Source organism: Abramis brama, assembly GCF_963993115.1.
Source record: "Abramis brama genome assembly, chromosome: 5".
Classification (NCBI taxonomy): domain Eukaryota; kingdom Metazoa; phylum Chordata; class Actinopteri; order Cypriniformes; family Leuciscidae; genus Abramis; species Abramis brama.
The window spans coordinates 24050732-24076092 of NC_139967.1; the positions used below are offsets into that span (position 1 = coordinate 24050732).

Genomic DNA, 25361 nt, shown 5'->3' on the forward strand with positions numbered 1-25361 from the left:
GCGAGAGTAGGCGGCTGCAGTGAGGGGAGGAGTGAAAAAAGTGCAGGCAAGACGGACAGATCTCTCTTCTCGCAGTGGATCTGACACCTGTGAGATCAAAGATGGATATCGCGGGATTCACGATATTCACGCTCGTGCACAGTGTTGCTAATAAACTGGATGTAATTTAAGTTCTGTTGCTTTTATATTAAAATAAATATTATGAACAAGACACCAAAGTACTTGTTATTTAATTACATACCAAAGACGTGTTTATCAATCATTTTTACTTTAATTACAGACATGTTAAATATATAGGCTATATATATTTTATAAATATGACAACAATCAAATAACCCATAGGCTATAGAGATAACACTGTCAGAGAGTTTGGGAATAATCACACATAATTTATCCACATAAAAACACAATATCAGAGTTTTAAATTCAAACATTTTAAAAGAGAACAATACATCACGGTTGTTTAAACCAATGAGCATTAAACTGTGTCGTCAGCAAGTCGTTTCCCATCATGCTTTTGATCAGCGCAGTCAGTGGAGAGCAACTGCGCTCGCCTGCAGAATCCGACACGTGCGCCTTGCGATCGCGAGAGTTTTTTGACATACGTCAGCATGACATCAGAGCAAGGCGGACCGCACTAGGACACATTTCTAACCGGCATGCATCTCGCGGTGATCACCGGTGATCGGTTCTGCGCAGATTTTGCTCATCTCAAACAAGCCTATAGACTTTGAATGGGTGACGTCAAGCGTTGCCGAAAAGAATTGTGGATCCGTCGGCGGCGCTTCACTGGCGTTGCTCGCGGCAGAAGTTGAGAATTTTTCAACTTCTGCCGCGAGCAACGCCAGTGAAGCGCCGCCGACGGAAGCGTCAGCCAATCAGATCGCTCTATGCAAATACAGTAGCCAGGCGGCAGCCAATCACGTTCATCCTGTTCAAGAGCAGCAAACTGAGGATAAATTTTAAAATGGAGGAGAAACTAATTATTGCGGTGGGCAATCACCCGGTCCTTTATGACCATTGAATGACAATGAAGCTTGTTGTTGAGTTCCTGTCTAATTTCATTGGCTGACGCTGCTATGACCATGGCGTCAGTGCCAAACTTCAGCCACGCCTTCCGTCAAGCGTTGACGCTGACGACCCGTGTGAACGTACCGGAACGTCCGCCAATTCTTTCAAGTTGTTAAAACGTATAATTTGTATTAATTAAAATTACTTTTAACATTCAAAAACAGACATGTTCCAAATCCAAAGCTTTATTGTATTGGTAATAGACTGACTTACTACAGCTGATTTTTTCCCCCCCAATACCTCCCTTCATTACAGTAAACAATTGTTATGTTTTTTAGGACATTTCTGTAACATAATAAAAGTTTTTTTTTTCTTTTATCATGTTTCAAAGGTTGTAGTTCCTATTAACCAGACTGACTTACACCGGGTGAAATTGTGCCAATAGCTCCCTATGCACAGTACACAATTTGTTTTTTTATAAAAACATTAGGCCTACTTTTTCATGTCCTAAAGCTTGTGGTAGGTTCTTAGTGATCAGACTGACTTATTACAGGTGGAATTGTGCCAATACATTCCTGTAACTTCTGCAATTCACCAAATGGTTTGTGTTTTTATTTATCAAATTATATATTATAAATTGTACGTTTTAACCACTTGGTGGAATTGCCAGACGTTCGCTTACGGATCATGCGCTGTGGTAGCGCGTCAAATAATTCTCCAGTAGGCTAAATACACAGCTATAATTCATATAGGTGATTTTGAAGTATATTTTATGTCGATATACAATGGTTGCATACTGTAAAAACTAATCGTGGTATTGATAAATTAAGACTGCCGACTCTATAGAACAATGGCTCCGAGAACCCTCTAGTGGTCGGGAGCATTTCCGTTGTGTTGCGGCTTTATTTCGTTGTGTTGTACATTTTCTGTTGTGTTGTGGCTTATTTCCGTTGTGTTGTGGCTCATTTCCGTTGTGTGGATTCATTTCGTTGTGTTGTGGCTTAATTTCGTTGTGTTGTGAACTTATGTTTGCTTTTTAAATTTCGTTGTGTTGTGCACTACTGGGCCACCGTATTGAATAGCATCTGTAACACCTGCACACTGAATCTATGTAGGCCTATGTTCTACACATAAACAAACAAAACTCAATAACTGTTAATTGATAAATATGACTCAATAAATAAATTATAGGCTACAATAATATTATTGAAATAAATAATACTATAATATTATAGTAGGCCTAAAACAGTTAATATTTTCAGAATTCTATGCTCATTGAGTGAACGATATGTCATATATAATCATCTTTAAATGGTATGGGTAATTAGCAGACAGATGCAAGTTTAATGTATACAAATTTGGTTGGTCTAGTCCAAATAGTCTCTGAGTAACTGAGAGAAATGCAAAAAGTGTTGCAACTGTCCCCAGTCTCTAGGGGTTTAAACCCCTGGAACATGTGTGCTGACTGTGCTCACATGCATACTACTATTCAAATTATTTCGTGCCATCCTGCTTAAAAGGTGCCATTCATAATTGCTATATAGCAATAACATTGTATACACCTTTTTCATAGTCTCTTCCTTCAGGTCTATTTTTTTCTTACTCTCTGTGAATAAAGTGAACCGATTCAGATTGACTGGACTGGTTGTGTGAGCTGTGTGTGCCAGACTGCCAGCATATGTTTGCATTCGCTAACAGACTGAAATAACTCTTGATTATCACTCCAGTCAAACCACTGCCCTTGTTTTTTATAATTAGCCTCTCCTGGCCCATATTCCCTTAAGACTCAGTGCATTGATAAGAACATTAGATCATTTCTGCTCAGTACAGCTTGTGTTTGGCGGTGTGTAAGGAAACCTGTTTCAGTCAAACAGCAGCTGTTAGAATGCATAGAGTTGCATAGATCTAGTATTCTGTATAATCTTCCTTTCACTCACTGTCTCTGCATTCGTCTCCTTTGACTATAATTTGATCAGAAAAGACTGTGAATGAGACTCCTTGTTGACAATGTAATATGTGTTCCTCCACAGACAACTGTGCTGTGAACTTTTGTTTATATATATATATATATATATATATATATATATATATATATATATATAATATTATTATTATTTTGCATTAAAGAGGTCAAGACATGGATTTATTTATTTATTATTTTAAAATGTTCCTGGAGGTTAATTTATAATGTTAATTAAGTGTTTTACATAAAAAATAAAAAAAAATATATATATATATATATATATATATATATATATATATATATATATGGAAAAACATTTATTTTAAATTGACCTGAAATGTCAATTTAAAATTTGTCTGAAATGATTCAGACAGATTTTTGCCTGTAAACAGCCACTGTTATGCAACTCCATTGCAACATATCAACGCCTACTCGTTATTGCACGCAAGTGTTTTGAAAACATTATCCATATAGAACTGCCATTTACAGACAAAGCATACAATCATTTACTTACGGTTTTGATACAGCAGCTGTCAGATCCTAGTTGTCTGCTTCATCATTTAACAAAAGTTTCTTTGCAAACTCTCCATGCACTGTGCCTCTTTTTGAAAACAAAATGCTCCGAACAAACATATAATCCTCAGACGCGGGACACCGTTAAAATAAGCCATTCACTTGTTTCTGATGCTGGGCTGAGGTTGGTAGAGAGACGCAAATAAGCTGTTTCAACTGGACGCATAAAAGCGAATGTTATTTCACTCTTCCATTTGTCAGGAACTGAATAGGCATCTGTATAATGTATCCAGTTGACAGCGTCAGTGATTATAAGGAGGCCGTACGCAAGTCGACTTACGCCAAAAGAGTAACACTTGACGATGTATGACGTAGGATGTAGGTGACGCCTCTAGCGGTTCAAACAAACAGGGCTGGGCAACCGCATTCGTCATTACGTTGTGCATCAAGTCCTAGGGTTAGTCTTTTGGCGTAAATCGATGCGTACGGCCGTCTGCCGGAAGCTAGTTATTTTAGTCGATAAAGTTTTAAATATGGATTTTTTGTTTTTATACCAACACACCAGCTTCACTTCAGAAGGCCTTTATTAACCCCTCGGATCTGTTTGGGACACCTTTATGATGGATATGATGCACTATTGTATGGACTTATTGTGCCCATTCACTCCCAATATAAAGCTTGGAAGAGCCAGGACATTTTTTAATATAACTCCGATTGTATTCGTCTGAAAAGAAGAATGTCATATACACCTAGGATGGCTTCAGGGTGAGTAAATCATGGGCTAATTTTCATTTTTGGGTGAACTATCCCTTTAAGCTATGAAACTTGCAGGATATTTTAAAGGTACAAAATGTCTACTAAGAGCAGCAAATCGCGGTAACTTTATGGACACACTCTCCATGACCTGTAGAAACTAGACTGTCTGCCAGCCCCTTTAATAGAGTCTGGACATGCTTGCAATTTTATCAGATTACAGTTTCTATGCTGATAACTTTCAGGAATTATATTGCTCAATTCACTGAACTACCAATGCAATGTGTTACACAACCACATCCTCTATTTGAGTTAAAACAAACATGTAGTGCCATGAACAAAATATGTGGTCAATTTGGTTGGGCCATGTATAGGAATACGTACAGACAGTTAGCCAATCATTGTCTCGAAATTAACCCCAACAGGGTGATCACACTTTGATCTGGAGCAAAACATTTTTTGAAAATAGGACAAAAAAATAAAGGTAGGCTACAAGACTGTGTACCTAACAGATTTATTGGTGGAAAGAACTACCAATTTCATGAAGCACTGCAAATGACATAATCAAATAAAAAATAATGTAGAAATATTTTGTTTCTGTTTGCAGTAAGTTTGTTAATTAGTTCTGTCATGCCTGTTGGTCTCCATGGTTTCTGATTGATTTGAGTATTCTGTTCAGGTGTGTCTTGTCAATTGTCTCGTCAGCTACTTTGTTTGCCTGTGTATTTAAGCCTTTAGTTTCTGTCTGTTCTTTGTCTTGCATTGTTTGAAGTCAGTGCGTTCGTGGTTGTGTTTCCTCTGTGTTATTCTCTGGATCATTGTTTTGATTCTTGGATTAAAGATTTATTTTGAATATCTCCTTCGTCATGCACTTCATTATAGCCACGACCCATGACAGAATGCAAGACCCATTACTACAGATGGATTTGTCTGCACTGCCAATACAAATGGTCACAGTGTCTTCAAGTCCAAGGATTGCCGCATTGCCAGTTCAAATGGTCACAATGCTTCCAGTGAGTGATATTCCTGAGTTCGTTCCTGAGTGCGAAATTCCTGAGTCCATTCCAGTGAGTGAAATTCCCGAGTCTGTTCCAGTAAGGGAAATTCCAGAGCTCAACCCAGAGAACATTGCACTGTCCATAATGGCTCTAACATTTATTTGTGTCTGGGCCACACACAGATCCCTACCAGCCCCTGAGCACAGTCCAGACTCCTCTCCAGTGTCGGCTGAGGCCGTCTCAGAGCCACTCAGTCTCCCAGACACTCCACGGAGGCCATCACCGAGATACCCATCCCTGTGAATCCCTGGCTCCCGGTACTTTGTCTGGTCTCGTCAATACATGTCTATGACACTCAGACTCTCTACTTCACCTACCTGCATACTTACCATCGATCCCGATCTTCTTCAGCCTGTCTTCAGTCCATCTTCAGCATTTCAGATAACAGACTTTGTTATCATTCAGTTAAGCTTCATCCAATTATCTACTTCCTGTTTACTCACCTTTCACGCTGTGTCCGATCCATTCTGCTATTAAAATATCAAACTTACCATCTTGCCTGCTTCGTTTGTACGAAACCTGACACTTGTCCCATCTAAGCCACCTTTCCACCCCCTTCTCCAGCCCCTTCTCCAGCCTCTCATCCGCTTCCTGAGCGCCAACCCTCCCTCCCCTGTTGGACTTAATATGGCGCGAGGACTCACCTTCCGGGAGGGGGGTGTAATGTCATGTGTATGTTCTGTTTTTAATTAAGTTTTCATTGTGTTCATTACAGCCACCGACCTGTGACATATATAAAGTATGTGTATGTGTGTATATATATATATATATATATATATATATATATATATATATATATATATGTATGTATATGTGTGTGTGTGTGTGTGTGTGTGTATATACATTGTAACAATATATTTTACATTTATTGCAAAATATGCACAAATGCAATATCTAAATATTTTGAGAGTGTAGGGAGACTATTGTCATTCGCAGTGCTTCATGGGAGTGGGTGGGAGCTACTGATTTCTTGTGGTGATAGTTTAGATATAATCAGCAACTTTAAATGATAGTTTTATATTTCACCATTGTTTTTTAATTTGATTGTCATTCACAAGGATTAATGGGATTGTAATTATTTTCATCATTAAAGCTGTTAAGTATACAGTTTTGTATAACAAATAAAAGTTAGGAATTTTTTTGATTCACCTTGTAGCTTATTGGCTTAGTTCAAACATATGGGAAAAATGAATGGAAAAAAATCTTCCAGAACCAACACGGCTGGAAAAGTGGGCAGGCACCAATGCACTAGGCTATTTCACAAGATTTCTTTGCAAAATCATGGATAATGTAGTTCTTCCACCAGGATTCCTGATTTGAAAGTCGGCCTGAAACTGAAGTTGCTATAGACTTGTCTTCCCTATTGTGACATAAATCCAATTGAAACAGCTTCTCGAACAAGAAAAAAAATGTAGGGTGGGCCTTGATTTTGTCCATCGGGTATTGATTGGATCGTTGTGGTTTGCTATTGCTGTGATCTCATGTAGGTTCAGTCAGGTTGTCTCGCCCTCATGCCAATAAACACGCCATCAGAGATGAGATGTCGCTGTAAGAGGAAGGAGAAGTTGATTTGATTAAAGATTATGAGGGCACATGATGCTACATAATGCTATATTTCAATTTATTGCTGATGGCTTCAACAAAAGCATAGGCTTTAAAGGATTATTGCCCTATAAAGAAAATGAATGGGATTTTTACGTTTGGAACACAACTGCTGTGTTCTATACAGGAAGTAAAGTATGCTGTAGAAGTGAAGAATAGAATGTAGTGGGCAGAATGTGCAATTAAATCGTTTCCAGATCCCTGATGACACAGCTCCATTCCAGTTTAATACTATTAACTGCTGCGTAATGGGGACAGGATGTACTTTATAAACCAAACAAGACAAACCATAAAGTGTTAAGCAACAGTGCATTTAATAAACACCCAAACTAAACATGTAATTTAGAAACTGCTGCCCCAAGTTACATCCATTTGGATAAATCAGACATAATAAAGCTCAAATACACAAACTGTGATAAAACACACACTCACACATATGCACACTACAGCTACACCCTTAAATACATGCTTATTTCATTTCCCCACTAAACACACCCTAGGTCTGATGGGATGCATGACATGCGTGCTTGTTTTTCTTTGCAGCTGCTCCCTTCTGCAGCTGCTTTCAGCACACCAGTTAATCACCACCAGATGTGATGGAGAGAGAGAGAGAGAGAGAGAGGTTGAGGAGCATATCTGTGTGACAGATGTAGAGAAAATGGAGAGAAATATAAAGACAGGAGAATGACAAAGGGGGGAAGGAAGTGAAGTGGGAAGGTAAAAACGTAGTGTTGTTCTTCTAAAAGATCCCTAAAATGAAAATATAGAAGGATTGCAAAGAATAAAACTAGCAATGGTACGTTTACATATACTTAAAATGTGTCTGAAGTCGGACTGAATCGATAATTTGTTCTTTAAAATGTAATTGAAACGCTTTAATCCGAATGGGATCATACCTGTGGGTGCATTATAACTCATATTCAACAAGACTGCAGCATTAAACATTAGAATTGGCCTTGCTTGTTGTGCGCAATATTCAGTTATGCATGTCGACATGTAGCCTGCTTGAACAGACCACACAAATAAAGACCATTATTATAACTGCGCAATTAAATGTACTTATGAGTCATTAAAAAAAAAGCCATTTAAAAAAAAAAAACACAGGCCTTGAAATTGAAAATAAAAAGACTGCACTTTGGTGTATAATATTTTTAGTTATGCATGAACAAATACAAATATTAGAGTATTTTGTCTGTCCCTAGATGCCCATATGTTCAGCTTTCCCACAGAAAAATATTCCCATGTGATCGATTCTTTCTGGAAAACACATGTTCATTATTAAAAACATGTAGGCTATTTATAGTAGTATAAGTATTTATAAAGACTGATCTGTGAATGCATTTAACAGCACTTGCATGTACAAAAATGGAATGCCATTTTGTATTTTATATTGGTATATATGAGCTTCATAATGTGCAGTGTGCCAGCTAGAGATCAGAAAAGGATATGCTGTACACAGTTGGTTGGCTGTGTCTTGTTGTGCATGTGTGAGCCTGTCTCGATTTTCAGAGAGTACAGAGAAGAAAAGGACATGTTACAGTTCTGGGGGAGCTTCACCTTTATACGTTGAGGTTGAAATTAGAGCTTGAGTTGAGCCCTCCTGATTCCAGTACTTAAGTATGAAGGCTTTGTAACCAAACACTGTTGCACCATCAGATGGTTTTACATGTACTTCATACTGGTAAGAGGCTTGCATGCTGTGATCAGAAGAGTCATGACAGAAAAGATCTCTCAGTTTCCTATAACTCTTGATTGACCCTTGAAAAAGAGGAAAATCCTCCCTAAAAGAATACACAATGGATATGTCACACCTCAAAACTCCAGTGGGGATTGTGTGTCAGTATATCATCTATCCGGTGTTTCTGAACACACTTCCTCTAGAACTGCAAATAATCCTGACAGCAGATGATCTGTTGATATTCTGTTAAATCTTAAAAAAGAGCACTTTATTGTCGATTGTACATGTAAATGTTGTAGAAATGCTTTTGTCTCGCTCACAGCATATGGGCATTTCTTCAAATTCAAAAATTAGCTAATTAAAACTAGCATGTTAATAACTATTATCTAACATGTAACCTTTTCTTTTTGTTATATGAAGGTCATATTAAAAGTTTCTTGGAAACTTAATATTTGCTACTTTTCAAATGCCTTTTATTTATTTATTTTATTCATGTACTCTTGTCCAACCTATAGACCCTGATTTTTACTCTTAAAGTATTAAAATATATAAATTTGTTATTATAAAAATCAACTGGGTTAACACAGTTCATGTTAACTAATGTAGTTTATATTGTTAACAAATGGAACTTTATTGTAAAGTGTTAAAAGAATGAAAAAAATAACATAAATCATTTCATTATTTATTGTGTGAACATTTTTAAAAAGATTTAAGGTTAAAACATCTTAAGGTGGATGACAACAACAACAAACAAAAATGCAAAAAAGGTCTGCACTCTAAAAATGTTTTATTACTGACAGGAGATAAAGCTGACAAACGTTTCGGCTCTTTGTCTTCGTCAGTGTCAACAACAACAAACAATTTTTATTTTTTATCTGTGACATTAACTTATTATTGACGGTAAACCTGTGAATCATTACTGTTTTTATGACTGTCTGTCTGAAGTCAGTCTGTCTACTGAACCTACAATTCAGACTATGACTCAAAACAAAAAGTATATTATGACGAAATAATCTTGACCACAGTGCCATATGACAGTGTTTCTAAGTGTGTATACGCGTGTAAGTGGTTAGGCGGGTGTACGGAAGTGTGTGACTGTGCGTAAGTTTATGAATGACGTGAACTTTGACTCTTACTGTCATTAAGTATGAAAAAACAGACTTCCTTCTCTACAGTCAGAGCAGCTGCACCAAAACCAAACTCTCTCGCTCAAACACACACACACACACACACACGCCTGCCTCCAGGATGCAGTAAATCTTTTTAGTGGAACACCAAATCCACATTTCTGGTTAATACAAACTGAGATCTTCATTTGAATTAGTATTCCACTGAAGCTTGAAGCACATGCTGTCAAGCCGTCTCCAAATCTCTGAAATAAAAAGCCTCTTGTTCACCATCATACCAGCATGCCACAGAGAGGCTACGACTGAGCTGTATTCAATGCAAGTAGTTGTTTACCATAAAAACATGATTTCTGCTGCTAGGATAGTAAGAACCTGTTTCAGCATAATTTGAAGTACAGTTGTGTATGAAATATGATCTCTTTTTATTAATGGATTGTCAATGAGTTAAGGTATAGCAGTTCCTCAACATGAACTCAGATGCTCTGAATGAGTGTGTGCATGTGTGTGTCGTGTCAGGTTTCTGACCTGCACATGTAGCTGTAATCGCTGTGATTCATTAGAGGTGTGTGCTCATATTCCACACACATTCACTCTGCCAGAAAACCTAATAACTGAGAAAAGGTGGAGCGATGAGGGAGAGAGGGGGATGGGGTTAGAAAGAAAAAGGAGGTGATTGTAGGGGAGTGAGAGAGAGAGAGAGAGAGAGTTGCTGTAGCAAGCGATTAAGAGCAAAGGAAAGAGGATACCAGAAATTTTAAGATTGTAAGATAGTACTTTTTGGACTCCCTTATTAAATAGGTAAGAAATGAATGTTCGTATCTTTGTTACAAACTCTTTTTTTCAATACATTAACCTTGCGATTTCAGTTTTGATACAAAAGTAACTGAGAGACAGCAAGCAACATACAGGCTCAATACAAAAGCCTTTTCAAAATACCTTGAAGCTCTGAATTCCTTTATCACATGGCTGTCTAGTATTGTTCTCTCTAAAACTCATCAGAGTTGTTTTTATATGAGCTCTATCTGGTTTAGTTAGGTTTACCCATGCAAAAGAATGTTAATCGATATCTTTACCAAGGGCAGATGGCACTACATGGTACACACACTCACCCAGGTTTGTGCAACAGTTTGCTAACTGGTTTGTTTTGCAATAGAGAGTGATCTGGACGGCTGGATTGTTTGTATTCACTCTGCTAAATGTAAACCGTTTTCTTGAGATAATCTGCACTGGAGATGTAGAATGTCACATGAGAAATATGAAGCAGGTTCTGAAGTGCCATTGGTTGTTTACTTCGTATTCATTCCTCAGCCAGTTTAGCAGTGATTCTTCTTTCTTAGTATACTTCATGTGTCTGGGTTTTTTTTTTCAATTCAGGAATGCTGTTTTTTCCTTTCTGCTTGATTCCTAAATGTGCTTGATGTAGCCTAATCTAGTAGATTTAAAGATCACTCTTGGAAATAATGGGAATTACAAAAGAGTCAAAAGTAATCTTTCCAGGTGTGTTACGGTAATTATGCTTTCGACTGCCAGCTTTGATGCATGATCTGAAAAAATGTATAGCTTAAATTCATTTTACTTTTGATTAAAGCATCTGCCAAGTGCATAAATGTCAATATGATGGGAATTTAGCAATTGAACGACAATACAGAAGTGTTTCTTTAATGACATGTTCATGTTTAACTTTAAATTTTTATTTAAAATTGTATCTTTAATAGGTTATCTTTAAAAGTTTTAAAATTAAGTAATATTTTATTCAACAACAAAACTTCTAGCATGACACAATCTGATATTTTACTCTAAACTCTTAAGTCAAGAATGGTTAATGCAATCAGTTAAAGATGATTGAAACATTCTCCTAAGGAATGAGTCATTTGAGATGCCCACTGATCTGGAGCTACTTTTTATTCAGTAACAAACTTTTATTACATTCCTAAAAACTGATGCAATCTGAAAATATATTACTGTACATTCAAGAATTGTAGTTCTTAAGGTAATACTATTGGTCAAGGGCGTAGGTTTGATTTTGAAATTGGTGGGGACGGGGACATCCCCAGAAGCTGCATCTGTCAAAAGGGATAGTTTATCCAAAAATGAAAATTCTGTCATTTACACACCCTCAAGACCTGTATGAATTTCTTTCTTTTTCTGAACACAAAAGAAGATATTTTGAAGAATGTTGGTTCAGCAGAAAGAAATGCATACAGGTTTAAAACAACTTGAGGGTGAGTAAATGATGACAGAATTTTTAAGTGAACTATCCCTTTAACGGAAATGAACTGTTGGCATATTTGTTTCACATCAATAATGTCCAGTTTGTCCTGTTGGACATGGCACACAGCAATACTGTTAAGTGTCACTTGTGACCATTGCTCTGAGCCGTGTTTTCAGTCTCCTAAGAGCACTGAAACTTCTTTCAGCCTCAGCTGATGAGACTGGGATGACAAGGGTTTCAACTTCATCAAACAGTCCTCTCATTTCAACAAGTAATAACAAGGATAACAAGGATATAAAACTGTATATTATATCCCCCACACTAACCCTGCCTATCACAGAAAACTTTAGGCATTTTTACATTTTTAGGACAAGTATTTCAGATATTGCCATCTTTGTGTGGACATTTTGTCACTATAACTGTTGATTTCTCCCTAGCTTACCACATCTAGGTTTCCTTTGGAGGAGCATTGCCGCTTCACACAAGAGCCTCTCACAAGTAGCCTATCTCCTGTACCATGAATTGGTACATTTTTCTCACGCTCTTGTAAGAGATTTTAATCTAAGATGTTTTCTGATTAAATAAAATAAGCCTAATACATAAAACCACAAGACACAACCGGAAAACAGTGGTTATATATAAATATATTTTAAGTTTTGATCGAAATTATTGCTAGGGACATATCAGTGTCACTGGATATTGGTAGGGACACGTCCCTAGCGTCCCTACTAAATTCTACGCCCCTGCTATTAGTCAATAATTGTTAATGAAATCAGTTAAAGATAATTGATTGATGATCATTCACCCAAGGAATCAGTTGACTCCTCTGATCTGAAGCTCCATTCGTAACTCGTGTTTTTTTCCCCCCACCAGATATCATGTTGGTGTGTCTACATCCTGTCATCCTTCTCCTCCTCATCAACTCTCTCGACCTGTCATCATCATCATCATCTCAGAATGCCACTCGACCCCGTTCCCCCATCGATGATGATTACAGTGAATACGAAGAAACTACCACTGAGCCTCTCAGCTCGTCTACCTCCGAAGCCCCAGAACTCCATCCATGCAAATATGACATGTGTGTGGAGCAGCAGCAAACCTGCAAGGAGCTTGCAGAAGTCACACCATGCCTCTGCCCGGGGTTGAGCCCTCAAGACATTCCCCCGAGTCCACCACACCTCTCGGGTCTAACTCAACAGGATGACAAAGGGGTCGTGGTGCACTGGTGTGCTCCGACCTCCATTGTCACCCACTACATTGTCTTGGTGAAAGGCAAGGACAAAGTTATCGAGAGGGAGAGGGTGGAGGAGAGGAAAAGGGCAACAGTATTGCTGGATGTGGCAGCTGGTGCGGTCGTGTGTGTAAAAGCGGCGAATCTAGGCGGCGTCAGCGCAGAGAGCATGCATTCGTGTGCTACATTTGAACCCCAACATTCAAACTCTGGACTTGCGCTGAAGCTGGGCATTATTGGAGGTGTGGTGGGACTCATAGTTCTTCTGGTTCTGGCTCTGCTGCTGTGGAGACACAAAACATGGCGGAAGTCTACTGCACGAAACGAGACTGGGGGAGTTCTGTAACAGAGAGAAAGGAGTGTGTATCTGTTTGTGTGTATGTGTGTGGCCATAAAAATGCACTTCATATTGGTATGAATGATGGGAGTAAATGAATGACTGTGGACTGATAGCCCACTGTGAGCATGCTGGATAGAGGGAGTGTATTAATGACTCAATGAAAGAGGGGCGCAGAGAAGGTGGACGAATGACTCAGCACATTCTTCTCATTTGGTCGTCAGTGTCTAACAATGTGATTTTGGACAGACACAAATTGCAGACTGCTACTGTGCTGACTCTAATCATGGGCACCTTTTCAAGACCATTTCCCAAATCACCAACACACTTTTGAACTTGTGTATGTTTGTTTCTTCTTTCTCTTTTTTTATTTTTTTTATTTTATTTCTCATTTAAATTTAGGACTGGGTCAGATCAACAGCACATTTTAGGTTACTTTTTTAAGTGTACGTTTTTGCTAAAATAATCTGTGTAAATATGAATCTTACAAAAATAATAAAAGATTTTTTGTATTTTGAATTCTTTGGGGCAGTTTATTTTCTTATTAAATCAAATATATGTTCCCTAGAAAATCATAGATAAATCAAAACACTAAACATATTCTTATATCATGTGCGTACCATATACAAAAATCTACACTGAAATCTAAACAGCTCAAATCATTATATTATACATGCTAAAAATATTTTCTTTTTCAATACCGATTTTTTTGGGACAGTCACCTGAGCCATAAATAGCATGTGACTTCTCACTCTAAAGCTACAGGAAAATGACATCATGATGACAACACTGGTTGGCTGTTGACTGCACAAGTACACACATGCAGTCCCAAACCCATCGCCAGCAATCCTGAGCCAAGATTTCAGAGGCTGACAGGGTAAAATATGTATATCTTTCACAATTAAGAGCCATCTAAAAAGATTCAGGCATTGGTAAAGCGTCTAGTGTAATATAATGTAATATAATGAAATATATATGTAATATGTAATAATAATGAAATATTATTAACATACATTCCTTGCAATTGTAAGGCCTTCCCAATCGGTACTGGAGAGCTTTGGGCCATTCCTGTTCTCTTTAAAAATGTTGAAGGCGAAGAGGTCTACCTCTGCCTTCCTGAAGATCTCCCAAATCATCTGAACTGCTTGGGGGTGGATTCTCCATTGTCCTGGAGACACCCCGCCCTGGGACATCATGCCCAATGGTACCATAGCGTAGGTGGCTGCCATCAGGCCCAGCAACCTCTGGAAAACTTTGAGGGTACTTCTTTGAAAGACACTGCTAGAATACCCAGTGAGGGTCTTGTTTATGGATTGTGATATCGATTTAAATGGATAATAAAACCAAAATTTGGGAAATATCATATACATAAAGCAAAATGTATGTTAACTGTACCAAATGGTAGACTATTTTCCACTGACTTAAAGGTTTTATGACTCTCTGACTTCAATACCAAACAATCGTAAAGCTGTTAAGACATCTCAGCCGTTGAAAAGGATAATTTATGTATTAGATGTATGATTGTTTTTTTGATACAAAATGCAGAATTGTGTTCTTAATTTTTTATAGATTCAAGTGTTTTGTATGACTCTGTATTCCCCTATTGTTATTGTTATTGCAATAAAAAAAGAGGACTTATGGAACTCAAAAAAAAAGAAAAAAAGTGTAGTACATCATTGTGTGTCAGGATTGTATTTAAAATAATGATTTAATTTTTTTGCTGTCCATGTGACAGTGCAGTTACAGCTTCTGTTTAAAATCAGTTGCTAAAAATGAGGGGGTGGTTTGGTAAGTCCAGATTCTTCACAGGGCAGAGAAAAAAGTTAGGGATTCTTGGGATTTTTCACATTTTTCATTTACCGCAGAAATTATATCAAACAGCAGCACCTAGCCACCAACTCACGTATGTGTTTTTAGAGTGTTAATCTACCATCAACTCAAGAGGGGCAGAAAAAAACATTTAGAAACAAGAAACATTTCTCTTTATGCAAAACACTTCCATCATTCTAGAAGAATAAACAGATTCAGTCAGCCCTTTTAATACTATTGCTTCTCGTTATCTGCTGTCTATGTAATCCTCTGTATTTTAGAAAGCTGGAAAATAACTATCATTTATGACAGAATTACCATAACAGGCAGAAATAAATAGTGTCTAGTGTGACGTATTCAGTTCTCTGCTACTGGAAAGTTCCATTCTTGATTGTGGTGCGTGCAGTTTAAGGAAAACCACATACATCTATGAATAGTTCCGCTTATTTTGCATAAAATGAGGGGAAAAAAACATGTGGGGTAACATAACATTACAGTTGTGATAGATTTTTAATAGATAAAATAGTAAACTGTATATTAAACTAACCATGTTTCTAACATCTAACGTTACTTCTCTTTCCAGGCCTAACATGATAACACTTTGAAACACAATGTACTAAAACGTTCTGTCCTGTGTTTTTGGATGTTGTATTTTTGCCATACCCCTTTGACTTTGGTTGTGTGTGTGTATAAATAACAAGTTTGGGAAATGAAACTAGACAGTCTGTTAGAATCTTGTGATTAACAAATGAAGTCATCATTAAAACAAAGTTTGCTTTACCTGGTAATAGAAGGATTTGTCTATGAAAACCAATCAAATTCTGGGGAAATTATGTAATGCAGTATGACATTTTTGCCATACCTCCTTATTCTATAAAAACTGTTGTATAATTTTAGTTGGTGGGATTCTCAATGGAATTTGTCTGAGATCCTCCGGCCTTGCTTCTTGGGAGAGATTCCCTGAGAACTGCTCGAGAGATCCTCCGGCCGTGATTAAAGCATTGAAAGGACATTTGGGTCTGTTTGTCAATTATTCCTGCGCAGGAAGTAAGCTAGTTACGGGAACAGGTATTAGTACCCAGCCGACGTCGATGTGTAGACGCGCTAGGGTATAGGGTTGTACTCAGCCAACGTCGATGTGTAGACGCACTAGAGTATAAATATTATAGGCCCAGGTAGGCTTAGGTCAGATGAGATAGGACTTAGTTAGGTTTAGGGAAAAATCTACCACACAGTTTTTCACAATTGCTAAGACACTAAACCCCATTCTCTGAACTAAATTCTCACTAGCCTAAACAAATTTGTCGAATAAATCACTCTTTCTGCAAAACCTTAAACAAGTTTAGGCAGTTAGACACTATTTACAAATCTCATGCACTCTTTAACACATTCTTACTCATTAAAACACATCCCACTGTGATTCATTTGTGTCGCAAAACACTAAAGACATCACGCAAAAGTTCAACACAACTAAAACAGTTTTCAGTGTTTACACACAACGACTCAAAATTGTTCACACTTGTTTCTAATGATGTGATCAAACCAACTTGACAAAATGTAAGCCAGTTTTCGGTGCACTGAATGTTGATACCAACTATAGATGGAAGCAGTTTGAGAGGAAGAACGAAGAAGAGGAAGAGTACATATAAGAGGTGGTGGGTGAGGAGCAAGAGGATGAGGATTTGTTTCCTACTAAGATTTTTTATTTTATTTTGTACATAGCAATCTGTGATCCATTCACTTCAAATTATAAGCAGCTAATTTAATTCAGCTGAAGTAATTCTCATACAGAGTAACTATTGTTTGATGCTCCTTTAAAAGAGATAGTGTTGGGCCTAAAAATACACTGTAAATATACTGCATTTCTTACATTTTCATCATCACACCTTCCCCCGTAAGCTAAATTAGTTATCCTTATCCGATCACGGCACATTTTTCCCAACTAAATAAATAAAAATAAAAAATGTGTCTAGGCTGAGCATCGCTTGAGAGAGAGAGAGAGAGAGCTGTAACTAAAGCCAGATGTTCTACAGCAGAGCCTCATTTAACCATGTTAAAAATTCCTAAGAATGAAACTGCCACTTAACTTCATTGTGTCATTTTTCTCTAGTACCAGTCACAAATTTGAATACATCCTTCTAAGCTAAGCACAGCTGAGTCAGAAAGTGTTGGGCCACACATAAGCCCAAAGAAAAGGATTACAGAGCGCTGAATGACGCATGTAGCCCGTCATGCATTACCACAGACCCTGCTTTTAACACTGAACTTCAAAACGGCCCCTGTAAATGCAAATTAGAACCAGAAGTATTCATTGGGAGCTTTGTAAAATGGGTTTCCACCCATGCTGCAGCCAAAGATAGGCAATGCCAAGTATGTGCTGGTTGGTGCAAAGCTCATTGCCACTTAACTCTGGAATGATGAATCATGGTTTACCATCATACTCTCACATGGATGAGTTTGGGGGAATGGCAGTATAAAGCTACTTGACCAAATTTATATAACAAGTTAGTCAAGGAAGAAAAATGGTCTGTGGCTGTTTTCCCTACTTTAGTTTCACTGAAGGGAGTCAAGGGACACACTTTGTGGAAACACTTGTCTATTTGTGTATGTCAAAACAACCTTGACATGTTTCTCATTTTTGTAAAACAGTTCACTTGTCATATTATATTAATTATATTATTATAATGTGTTGTATATGATATTGTATCATATTGCAATTCACCAAACCATATTGCTCTGGATCAGAGCAACTAAAAGCAGACAGCAGCAGCAGTTTAGCCTATTTGTAGTTAATTATTGGTTGGTGTCCAGTGGTAAGTATAAAATTAAACTTAGACATTTTGTCACGTATTTGGCTGTTTATGCATGTGCTTAAAATGGCACATACACACGACACTGTGGTATGCTTTGTACAATCCAAATGTGATTATTATTATTTCTGAATCTTGGTCATGTTACAGGCTCTCCCGGTCTAGGGTTGGGAGAGGGTAACAGGATTAAATTAAATCAAAAAGGAGAAACGTAAACGTGGAGGATCCCCTTCAGTCCTCTGCCCCAGAAATGAGAGCCAAAGTTTTTTTTTATTTAAACAAAGAAAATAGAAGCAATCAATCTTAAGGAGAGGGTCTAGCCAAAACAACAAACAAAAGGGTTAACTATTTGAAGGAGAACTAAACGACCTGTAGGCTACAATAAAAAAATAAAATAAAATTCTTCCACTCCCTGACTAACCAAAAACAGGGATAAATGTATTACAAAAGAAATTGTCTATATACTAATATCTGCCAGCAGATGGCGCTGCAGCACAACCTACCCAAGAACACAACAGATCACTATAGACCTTATTCACATCAGCGCCATCTTCAGAATGAAAGTGAGGCTGTGAGGGATAGAAATGCATCTCTTCAGGGCGCTGCTCTAAATAAGGTCTATAGCACAGTGAATCTCAACCAGGGGGGGATAGGGCCCACTGGGGGGCCTCAAGACACTGAAGTCAAAAAAGTTGAAATCCACTGCAATAGCAGCACTGTTTCATCGTGGGAAGTGTAAATGTTACACCAAAATTATGGAGAAATTAGATTTTTGATCTCCGTGTAAGTAATATGCAGTATTGTGGAATACGTCTTATATGAATCGGGTTACCTTTTCAAACAATTAAGAAACTGAAGGATTAATGTAACGCACACACAGTCATGTTTTTTCCTTCCACAGTCATGATTGTGTAGGCCTACATTACAAGTAAGAAAGATTTACAAACTTACAAACAGAAACTGCAATATCCAAAAGCTGAATCAAAATAGATTTATTCTTGTAATTCCCTCTTTTGTATATAGTCAACCCCATTCTCACCTCAAGAGTGTTCCATAAAGCCAGCAAATAAAGAGAATTAACTAAGTTAAGTATGGCTTACACTCCCACAGACAGCTTAATTATGATTATTTGCACAATCCTTCATATGAACCAGACATTGCTGCATGAACTGAACAAGTTGTAAACTTTAGTTGCCATTCACTAGAGACCAGACATTCTATTGTTTCTACATTCTACATTCAGTGTATGAAGTATAAATTTACATTTTAGTATTTTAAGTAAGATTATGTACTATAACTATATTTAGTTATAAGAAGGCGGCCCAATGGTTGAGAACCACTTGAGTATAAGTCTTTCTGTCTGTCTGTCTGATTTCTTTTCAGCCTATTTCTGTCAATAAGACATGTAAAGACTTCAAACTTAAAGGTTTTAATTTACATTTTACGTCAAGACAACGTTTATCTTGACGAACTTGCCTTTCAAGCGTCATCGTATGTTGAACTGTTTAATAAAAATAAAAACATTATTTTGCATCAGCAAACGTTTCTTGTGTAAACTAGAGTTTTGTGTACGGCATGATTCGCAAACATTAACAAACACTAATCAATCTTTCGCTCTGGAAAAATCGTCATTTTCATGCGCTTTGTTTACGCGAGAGGATGTCATTAAGCCGCGACCACATCTTTGACCAATCAAAAGTCAGGATTAACCTCCGCGTTTGTACAGTGGAATGAAGGCTCTGGCTCGCAGCTACAAAACGATTACCACATTAATGCAGATTAAAAATAGTATTGTCGTGAGCTTTCAGTGTGGTTATTTATCGAGCTTTCAACAAAACCCAGGCAGCGAAAGGCTCAATTTGCGAGAGGAATGTGTGGGCTAGTTTGCTAATGGCAATGCTATAGTAGCTCGTCAGGCTCGTCGTCTTTAGTTTCTCATTTCTGAGTGATTAGAAATATTGTCGCAGCGAGACTCCAAAAGATGTGCGTTTCATTTTATAAAGCATTAAAATATTACAGCAATAACTGATAAAATAGGTTTCCTTTTCGTTTGGTTGTACAGCAGAAGAATTCGCAATGAACTCAAAGCGCAACAACGGTGAAAACGGGGCGAGCAGAATCAACCCAGTGTCGGTACCAACAGCAACAAACAGCTCATCAGCGAGCGCTTCTCACCGTAAACAAACTATAATCAACTCATCCCATAAGGGGGAGAAGGATGAGTGCATGCAGAACACGGTCCGGGATAAAAACTTCTCCATCTCCACACTCAGAACTCGCCTCGGACCGACCATCCGGTCCACTCTGTCCGCCGCAGTGGACACTCTTCTGGGCGAGATCGTGGCGGTGCTGTCCGAAACCCAGCGGGAGCTGCTGACCAAAGAGCAAGAGAACGAGAAGCTGAAGGTTCGGCTCGAAGTCTCGGAGAGAGAGCTCAAGACGTTACAGGAGTGTCTGTGTAGCGCTCAGAAATTAATCGACCAGCTTCAGGGCCCCTTTGGAAACCCACCCATGCCGGGACATCACGTCTACGCCACCTCTGGACCCTTAAACTCGAACCGCTTAACCCATCGGAGTGCGCCCGAGCCGGATACGCGCTGCTTTACTGGAGCTGAACCCGAATTGAGTGGCGCTCTGGGTGATGCCATACACGGCTTTGACTCCAGAGAAGAGTTCAAGAGCTGCCACCTCTCCATTCAGGCGGATGGGACGGTGACGAACAGTTTTTATGACCCTATAACCGTCCATTCGTCAAACATCTGTTCAGACATGAACCGACCTGGTAAGACAACGATCATTTTTACACCTGTAGGTACTATTGCTCTTATGAATTGTTGATGTGCCAACTGTCAACACAGAAGCATACAGGCATTAGACATTTCAATAGGCTGATTTTTGTGAGTTATCAGCTTACTGGTGTGCATGTAAACGTGCTCAGTGTGGCAACAACAGGGTTAAGGGATGCACGACAGATTGGTACCATATGTCGACATTAGATATTGTTATCTGCCGATATTGGATATTTAATTGTGCATACATATTTTCTATTTTTATATACATTTAAATGTCCAAACAGTAATAATATAATCATATTTTTTTCTAACATTGTTTAATCTTTAGCAGTTCTCAAAATGATAGTTGTCATACTGTATTTTTTCATACCTAAATTGTAGCATTTAAAATTATTAGATTCTTTTGATAAATATTATAAGTAGAATTCTTTTAATATCGTCTATTTATTGGTTTTCAACCATAATCTGAAAAGTTTAATATTTGTGCATCCTTGATTCCCTATTTCAGAGAAAGAGATCAACAGATAATGTTCACAACTGATACTGATTATTTTTTTGTCTCATAACCATAAAACTTTCCTTTGCTTTTCACATAATAAATAGCTTAATTATTAGACTCAAACAATACAATTCATGAATATTTAATTTTTTTTTAAATATTAATGTATTTTATGCATTTGCAGTTGTTACCAGTTAAGTAGAAATATGTGTGAAAATTAGGGAAATTTGAGATTTTAGAAAGAACAGCTTTTAGTTGACTCAGTTTAGCAGTTTCATAATTAGTAGTTTATGAGATTATGAAATTGTCATATCAAAGTTTTGACTTTGCCATTTCTCATATGCCATTTCGCTGTAAATGTGTGATCTGTGTTACAGGTGAGATGGTGGATGACAGCAGAAGACTCACGCACACCAGACCCCCCAACCCGCCCTCACACACTAGCTTCTCTGTTAAAGAGGAGCAGGTTCCTGCCTCTGGACAGGTGTGTGTGCGGGGAAGAGAGGCGCCCACAGAAGCCGAGCATTCGGCTCAGAGCGTGTGTGATCTGGCATTCGTCCACGTGGTCGAGGAGGAAGGAGGCTCCCGTTCACACCATCACCCCTCCAAATCTACACCACCGCCCCCCTCCAGGCCTCACAATGGACCCTCCTCCAGTAGTTCGCCTACGCAGGGGACCTCTGGACTTAGATCGGCCCAGAGAGATGCTCCTGGTTTGGGTATGACTCCCAGGAGGAGCCCAGGTGTGGACGGCTCATCGCCAGAAGAGCCTATGCGGCGCTCCATCTCGGAGTTGATGGGGGAGGCACCTGGAGAACGTCCTCACTTGTGTTTGGAGTGCGGCAAGACCTTCCGTCTGATCTCTAGCCTGAAAAAGCACCTGAGGATCCATACAGGAGAGAAACCGTACCCGTGCACCGTGTGCGGCCGCCGTTTCCGTGAGTCTGGGGCTCTTAAAACTCACCTCCGCATCCACACGGGTGAGAAACCGTATTCCTGCTCCGATTGCGGAACGCAGTTTCGCCATCTCGACGGCCTGCGGAAGCACCGCCGCACACACACTGGTGAAAAACCGTATGTGTGCAGCGTCTGTGGGAAACGCCTCAGTCGCCTGCAGCACCTGAAGCACCACCAGCGCATACACACAGGGGAACGGCCGTGTTGCTGCCCACTCTGTCATCGAGGCTTTAAAGATCCGGCCAGTCTGAGGAAACACCTCCGTGCCCATCAGGGGGAGCCTGGAGCGGATGAAGCAATAGGCATGGCCGGTTTGGGAGAGGGGGACGGGGGATCCATGGATGATGAGGATATGAGATTCGGGATGTGGGGGGAAGAAGAAGGAAACGAAGGCGAGCCTGTGGTGGACTGTGTGTAGTCAAGCAAAAAAATGAACATTTTGGTCTTATGGTGAATTTAACCTCAGACTTGAAATGTCTTTTCTTTTCTTTTTTTGACCAAAATGTGATGTTAACTCTACGATCGAGGTTACATCTTCAAACACTGTCAGTGGCAACGTAAAAACAAGCTCATTATGTGACAATATGGTTATGTAACTCTAACATGATGACTTCTCCTAAATATTCGCATATTATATCCGATGATGTCACATCATATAGATGTGTTTTAGTGTTGGAGCTGTTGATGCTCTCGTGGGACTAACAGGGTATTGTATGATCTGTTACTCACAATTATGGGTGTTGTCATTGGTGTAATAATCATTTCATTTTAATGCCCTCTTCAGAGAAAGAGCTATGGCGTAGGTGTTCTAAGATGAACGCATTAAAGCCTTAACTGTGGTTGTATTGCACAGGCTCACACTCCGATGTGCATCAAAAGCTGTAGTATTGTTTTAAATGAAGGCAACTTTCTTCCTTTTTATCGTTGGGTGTTTGCAGGCTGCAGAATATTCATTCTGTTTACCTTGGAAGTTTGTTTGGTTCATTGGTAGATTTAAGAGCCAAGTTTGGAGGATGTTGTGTTCAGGGTGAAGAGTATATCACATGGTGCTGATCCAAAAAATCAGAAATGTGACTGCCTGGGTTAATTCAACGGAGTTCAGCTGACTTATCTGTAAAAATGTATTGTGCAGATCCAAATCAAGGAATCTTTAAAAGTGGTGCCCTCTAATGGATGTAAGAGGGAAAGACTGTTACTGCCAAATTGTTTTTTTGGTTGGTTCTCCTCCAAAAATGGAGACGCTGTTTCTGTCATGGCATCAATCTGTGTGGTTTTGTGAATACATTTTTTTTTTTTCACCAATTTTTTGTTTGTTTTTATATATATATATAAAAAAAATGTCATTTTGTTCATTCAACGTGTATATTTTGTACATAGAGCTGAATAGGTTTAGTCTTTAAAATTTCATGCCAGAAACTGGAGCTTTAAAAGATCCATGACGAGTGTTTTAATAACTTTGGACTATTTAAACTTTTCACTTTGTTATAGTATTGCATTTGTTCCTGACTGTGTCCACGTGTGATGTTGAATTTAGAGCTGTTGTTGCAGATGTTTGAGGATTGGTTCTGTAGTTGGTTCAACAAAAATGATTGCAGTTAACACCCCAAAACATTTTCAGTGTAAAAACACTCAATGGCCTCATGCTTAGTAAATATGCAGAACCGAATGTTTGAAATCATGTAAAGATCAAACATAATGATATATATATTTTTTTTTTGGTAGTATTAAACCAGTATTTTGGGCTGGTCTGCAACACTTTATATGTAATACTGTAATGCAAATTGAGAGACAGCAACATTTTTAACCAAATGGAGGGGAAGATTCAAAGTAGTTGTTCGTAATGTTTAAGTTTCAATATATGGTATGATCAATGTAAACTTTAATTCTCCAGCATTAAACTTCATTATAAGATATCTAAAAACAGGCCAATTTTGATAAGAAAACATTACCATCTGCTGAGAATTCCTTTGCTATAACAAAAAATCTCTACTTGCATGTCTTTCAGTTTGTATTTCCAGTCATTATATTCTTTTATAAAAAAGGGGCACAGTCGTCAGCTCCCTAATATCTATAACCTTCAAGTTCACTCATATTCAGAATGATGTACCAACAGTATTATAATCATTGACCATTAAAACTTTCAAATGTATCAATTATTGAATCTGAATTTAAAATGTTCGTGCAAGATTTTTCTGGCTTAGATGGGGACTGAATTTATCAATGTGTGTGTGTGTATATATATAAACATGCAGGACTCATGAATTTGGTCAAATGAATCAACAGTGTTATAGGTGGGGCTATTAGACATCTTTTCCCTTCTCTGTATTATATATAGTCTTTGTATACAGTTGTGTGAGTAGTCTTTCTTTTCTGGGTGTTGACTCTGGTTACACTGGGATGAGACATCTTACTCACAGGATACAACATAAAATAAACTACATGTATTTTGAATTTGAACAAATTCTTGGAAAAATGAAAACATCTGTAATTTTTAACAGGGCAACATCAGTTATCATCAATGCATTTGTTAGGCTTAATTGGCTAATTTAAGGATCAATAATGGAAGTTATCCTGTACTCATGTTTAGATTTATTGCAGCAATAGACATTTGGGTATTTATAGACATTATCGTTCAAAAGTATGGATCAGTACGATTTTTTATACGTTTTTGAAAGAAGTCTCACTCTCACCAATGCTGTATTTTATTTGATCAAAACATACAGTAAAAATATTAATATTACATTATTATTATAATTTAAATAACTTTTCCGTTTTAATATATTTTAAAATGAGATTCATATCTTTGGCAAAGCTGAATTTACAGCATCAGTAGTGTCACATGATCCTTCAGAAATCATTCTGATATGCTGATTTGCTGCTTAAGAAACATTTCTTATCAATGCTGAAAACAGTTGAACTGCTTAATTTTTGTGGGAACGATTATACATTATTTTTTCAGAATTATTTGATGAATATAAAGTTCAGAAGTACAGCGTTTATTTGAGATAG

The 25361-nt window shown here is 38.1% G+C and overlaps 2 protein-coding genes across 2 annotated transcripts; both read left to right on the forward strand.

Moving 5' to 3' along the window:
* The first annotated feature begins 10382 nt into the window (after positions 1–10382).
* Positions 10383–14004, forward strand: LOC311084070 (leucine-rich repeat neuronal protein 4). Its single transcript, XM_084115915.1, has 2 exons — positions 10383–10503; positions 12791–14004. Exon 2 carries the CDS (start codon positions 12796–12798, stop codon positions 13492–13494), a length of 699 nt encoding a protein of 232 aa, XP_083972041.1. The 5' UTR covers positions 10383–10503; positions 12791–12795; the 3' UTR covers positions 13495–14004.
* A 5772-nt stretch (positions 14005–19776) lies between these two features.
* LOC311082855 (uncharacterized protein) lies at positions 19777–24803 on the forward strand. The gene is made up of 2 exons (XM_084114018.1): positions 19777–20886; positions 21773–24803. The coding sequence occupies exons 1-2, from the start codon at positions 20181–20183 to the stop codon at positions 22768–22770; spliced, it is 1704 nt and encodes a 567-aa protein (XP_083970144.1). The 5' UTR covers positions 19777–20180; the 3' UTR covers positions 22771–24803.
* Positions 24804–25361: the final 558 nt, after the last annotated feature.